A 5,496-nucleotide genomic window follows, 5' to 3' on the forward strand; every position below is an offset into this window, starting at 1 on the left:
TCTAGTTCTAGTCGTTCTAGGTTGGTTTACCGTCTGTGCTCCTTGTCTTTGTTCATTTTGTGTTCCACGACTTAGCTGAAGACGATCTCTTTTGAAATGCCCAGCTTGTCCGCACTGGAAACACACATTTCTATTACCGTAGCATACCCCTGTATGAGGTTTACCACAGTTCACACACAATGGTTTCCTCCCCGTACTAGCCACCGACTCACTAGCACGACCTGATACTGATCAACCACTTTTTTTAGCTACAGGTCTGGACTTCTTTCGACTCAAACTTTGTTGGCTCATGCCTCCAAAACTCCTTATCCCCGACTGTCTAGAGAACGAGGATCTAAATTTTTTAGTTCTTGTTTCTCCAGGCACTCTAAACTGTCCTTCTCCTGGTTGAAGTTCATCCTCCTTCACTACACTCCGCTCTACTCGAATAGCGGTCTCAACTAATTGAGTCAAATTCACCCAATTAGATGTAGAGGTAACAGGTGTACGTATTTTTCTTCTTAGGCCACTCTCAAATCTCCTACACCTCTTCTTCTCTTCCGCGATGATCAGAAGGGCATACTGAGATAACTCAGTAAATTTTTGTTTATACTCAGCAACCGTCATCACTCCTTTAGTTAGCCTAAGGAATTCCTCCCTTTTCGTATCTCTAAAAGAACTAGGGTAGTATTTATCCTCAAATACTTGTCTAAACTCAAACAAAGTCATAGTTTCTGAACTACCCCTTCTAACCTCTATCACTTTCCACCACTTCTCAGCCTCTTTTTGTAGCAAGAATGTCGCTAACTCGACCTTGCGGTCCTCAGGGCATCTCATAACTTTAAAACACTTCTCAATCAAATCCAACCAGATTTCAGGATCTAATGGATCTGTGGTTCCATCAAACATCGTGGCTTCTAAAGCATTCAACCTCTCGACGCCGAACTTCTTTTCTGGATCATTTTGAATCGATCCTACACTCGTCGCTAATCTTTGAGTGATTCTATCGAATACTCGATCCTCCATCTGGGGTTCTACATCTACTTTTGGTGTACTAGTCTCGTTTTCAGAAGTTGCCTTCTGTTCTACTGAGTCTCTAACTCTTTTCCCCTTCGGATCTGGGTCTAACGAGATCTCAAGACCTCCAATGATAGGGTCAATATTCCTCTTCTTAGTTTGCTTGCTCGGTCTACCTCTTTTCCTCAGCATCTTTGCCTAGTTATTAAGCACATATGTTAGGGACTTATCTATGGGACTCTAATCTAATGCATGAACTCTCTCTTTCACCCAAAGTCTTATGTTTTAGTACTAAGCTAGCTTAAATCTTTCCCAAACTTACGTATAACCCATCCTTTAATACCAAGCTGTTATCAACTTAGACTTTACACTCAACCTTTTCCCAGGTTTTACATAAACCTTTGTTCTGATACCAAACTGGTACCAGCTAGCTCTTTAACCTTCCCAGAAACTTATATTGGATACCAAGCTGGTATAAACTAATTCCTCAATTTTCCCAAAAACTTATGCTCTGATACCAAACTATCACACCCCGCCCCAGATCACCCTCTTAGCCTAGAGAAGGGTGTGACTGCAGCAATTATCAACCCTTAGGCTGACACTTACTGCCTAAAAACTCTTGTGGAATAACTCTAATACCAAATACAAATTATATGCAACGGGACGGCTGTAGGCCCACAATTTATTAACTTAGAAACTTAATATGTTTAGAGTATTTATAGATTTACAAGTCCCAAAACCCATAAACCCTAGTTTCAATATGAACAATAGTAACATGTGTACAATATTAACAGTAACCACCTAGCAAATGGTTACAAGTCTTTTCGTCCTTTAGTGACAGAGCAGATACTGAGCTGTCTTCAGAGGATTTGACCGCTACCTGTGGGGGGAAAACAAAAACATTTGAAAACGGGGTGAGCTTACGCTAGTGAGTGACCGAGAAAACATAGTAAATTCTCATGCATAATTTCAGAAAATAGTTTTATCTGAAATATAAACTTTTGCAGCATAAATATTTTCCAAGCGTAAATTATATAAAGCTGTTTTAAACATAAAACAGTAAAATCATTTCTCAAATCAAAGTACTGTATAACTGGTAAAATAATCCCAACACCAACTACTAGTCCAGAGAGAACCCTTTTGCTCAATCTCTGACTTTATTCACCTGTGGCCACATTAGGTACTACCTGTCTCTTATACACATCTAGATGTGTATAAGAGACAGATATAAACTTTTGCAGCATAAATATTTTCCAAGCGTAAATTATATAAAGCTGTTTTAAACATAAAACAGTAAAATCATTTCTCAAATCAAAGTACTGTATAACTGGTAAAATAATCCCAACACCAACTACTAGTCCAGAGAGAACCCTTTTGCTCAATCTCTGACTTTATTCACCTGTGGCCACATTAGGTACTACTGCTCAGATAGCCTGTCTCTTATACACATCTAGATGTGTATAAGAGACAGGTATAACACATATACAACATGGCTTTAAAGATGGTAACACATGCTGGATAAAATCAACATATGTAAATAGTTTTTCAACAATAGGCATGCGTTCACAACACAATTAAGATCTTGCTTGGAAACCACTTTATAAAACTAGTAGGCATGAGAATTATTTTCGCAAACATGCTTTCTGTAAAACGTTTATAATCAAAACAGTTTAAAAACATTTTAGCCACTCACCTCGAACTCTTAGAAACTTTTCCCTCTAGTAGCTCCTTGGGTCCCTTTTTCATCCCTAGAATCCAGATTCAACTTTCAACTTAGATTACTCATATTTCCGAACCTTATTTGGAAATACTTCCTTCTACAAACTTATTCTAAAATTTCTTAGAAATCTTACCTTAAACTTTCAGCTCAGAATTCCTCGTGGTTTGGCCGAAATCTCAAAATATTCAAGACGAGTCCAGACTAATTCGACAGTCTGACCCTTCTACCTTCTTCTCAACCTCCAGCCCAGTTTCTTTGAGAATTTTCCTCCAGAAGCCCTACTCTGAAAACTAGACTTCCAGAGATTTCATATGGCTTTAGAATCACTCCAAACGCACGAGTAGATTGGAAGATCTTCTCATCCAAAATTGACACATTCCTCTGAACCCTCACTGCCCTGTACTTTCTCTATGAAATTTATGATTTTTGTGTGATTTGAAAATGAAATCCCAACTCCCTATTTATAGGCGTTCAAATTGCTCGTGGGATTTACAGCACCTACTTGGCTACATGGCTAAATGTTTAATCCTCCCTTTATCAACGTAAGCTGACTTCACCTTGGTTCAATGTGTTCTTCCCAAACGCATCCAACACAATTTCTTAGGGTTTAAGAATTTCTCTTAATCGGACACCTAAATTTTAATTAACGTTTGCCCTTACGTCTTTAAGCTTTGTTTATATTCAAATTAGGGTTTTTAAATGCATAATCCACCTTAACGCGTCCAAATACATCGCCCAGAAGCTTGCTCGACCGTTCAATGCATAGGTGAGGCGTGGGCGTGACGTTCGAATCAGACAAAGCAAGGCTAATGCATAGGTGCTCTCGCTCTTTCCGCTCTCGGCAGTGTCGCTCTCTCAACCTTTCTCTCCCATTTTCTCTTAGATCTCGCTCTCTCCCAGTTTCTTTCCAACTTTTCTCTCCACTCTCGCTCTCTCCAGCTTTTTCGTTGATCTTGCTCTCTCCAAACTCACTCTCTCCAGCTTTCTTTCCAACTTTTCTCCACTCTCGCTCTCCCCACTTTCTCGCTCAAAATCTCGCTCTCTCTACTCTCGCTCTCTCCAATTTTCTCGCTCAAAATCTCGCTCTCAATGATCTTGCTGGTCTCGATCTCAATGATCTCACTCTTAACGATCTCGCTCTTAGCTATTGCGAACATTGTTTGTCTACGTGCAATTTCTACACTATTGTGCCACTAGTCACTTGCCTTCCAGTGCTCTGTGCATAACACGCATTACACATAACTTCCATATTTTTCTCGATCCTTCAGCCATAACGCATTTCACATAACTTCTCTATACTTAGCCAAAATTTCTCCAAATTTTCCAAACTTAATTTGCATATTATTCCACACTAGCTCAACCTACTTATTATTTTTCCCCAACTTTCCCAACTCAATTCCATATTTTTCTTTTCAAATCCCCATTCTTTCTTCACCATTTCACACTAACTTTCTCATCAACATACTTATTATACAAATTTAAATAGGGACACATAATTAAGTGGAAAATTAAGACAATTTAAATAAGAAAACACACTTAAGTGTAAAATTGGGATTCGGGGTTCACAGGCTGCTCCCTTGGTTGTGGTGCGTTTGCTACTTGTAGGTGCGATAATAACTCTCCTTGGTGCGCAGTTACAATGGAAGAATCCTCTACATCCTTCAAACGCATGGCTTCAATCGCATGATCTACAACGCATTGTCGCATGCGTTATTCTACTTAAGGTTATTTTCTTGTTATCTTTTATGCATTATCCTTTTGGAATTCTCCTTGTCTGACTGCAGTTCTTTGCGATGCGTCTATAATGGTACAAATAATTCACCGCGTCCTCTAACTAGTATCGCAAGGCACCCCATACTTTTAATAATTTCTTCAAATTGTGAAAGTCTATAGTTGTATTGTTTGCAAACCCTTGTTCAAATATTTGTTATCGTATTCCTATTAAGTTTGTTTTCAACTTTCAGTAAGAACGCTGCCACCCTCTAAGTTTAGGGGTGGCAGCGGTCTCGGAGAGTTGCGTTCATCACATTGCGGTTACTTCCTTAAAAAAAAAAAAAAGAGCTTTTGAAAATAACAACTTCACTGTCGACGCAATGGGGAAACCCATGTTGATAAGAGTTGAGTTGTGAAAGGCATTTACCCGTAGTTGGATATCCGCATGACACTCGTGAGGGCAAGCCAAAACGAAGGTAAATCGCCAGGATCGACACATCAGCACAACTCCTTTGTTTGGCGCAAGCCAAATTAAGCAAGACATGAGTTGAGTTGAATATGGAACGCCACCGAAGTTGGATGCCCGCATGACACACGTAGGGGTAAGCCATGGTTAGAGGTTATATTTTGAAAAGCTAGTCATTTGAATAAGTAAATGCATAAGCTTGAATTGTTTTGAACAAATGCATTCTCATGAGTTGAACGCAAAATTGCGGAGAATGAATAAAAAGTTTTTGAGCAAGGGCTTGCCAAATTTCAACTTAGAAAAGATCTCTTTGAAGAAGCAGCCAAAGTAGAGGAGAGCATTGCATTAGTGAGTTAGTCCTCTTGCTTTTGCGTTGAAAGGCATGTAGGGCAACGCTTGTCTATGGGATTGTTGCTATGCTTGTCTATAAATTAAATAGCTGCGTTCTAACTGCCTGAGAAGGTTAAAGTGGGAACGCATCTAAAGGGCAAGGTTTGCATTGTTCCTAGAGATAGGCACACAATCTTAGCCTTCAACGCAACGCACGATAGAGATATAGTCATTTGCAGCTGGGACCACCAAGAGGGTGATGCGTTAGAGC

At 39.5% G+C, this 5,496-nt stretch overlaps 1 protein-coding gene across 1 annotated transcript; it reads right to left on the reverse strand.

The window, feature by feature from the left end:
* Positions 1 to 231: 231 nt before the first annotated feature.
* LOC120073654 lies at positions 232 to 1,188 on the reverse strand. The gene is made up of 3 exons (XM_039026458.1): positions 1,035 to 1,188; positions 525 to 953; positions 232 to 440 (listed from the first exon to the last, which is right to left on the reverse strand). Exons 1-3 carry the CDS (start codon positions 1,186 to 1,188, stop codon positions 232 to 234), a joined length of 792 nt encoding a protein of 263 aa, XP_038882386.1.
* Positions 1,189 to 5,496: the final 4,308 nt, after the last annotated feature.

The sequence above is a fragment of the Benincasa hispida genome, chromosome 3 (assembly GCF_009727055.1).
Source record: "Benincasa hispida cultivar B227 chromosome 3, ASM972705v1, whole genome shotgun sequence".
Lineage (NCBI taxonomy): Eukaryota > Viridiplantae > Streptophyta > Magnoliopsida > Cucurbitales > Cucurbitaceae > Benincasa > Benincasa hispida.

Bases quoted from the DNA above. Each gene is read 5' to 3' on its own strand.
- LOC120073654 (XM_039026458.1), bottom strand. From the start codon at position 1,188: ATGCTGAGGAAAAGAGGTAGACCGAGCAAGCAAACTAAGAAGAGGAAT. The intron at 954-1,034 runs GTACACCAAAAG...CGACGAGTGTAG, and splicing joins AACTTCTGAAAACGAGACTA to GATCGATTCAAAATGATCCA. The intron at 441-524 runs GTAGGAGATTTG...TGACTCAATTAG, and splicing joins CGCGGAAGAGAAGAAGAGGT to TTGAGACCGCTATTCGAGTA.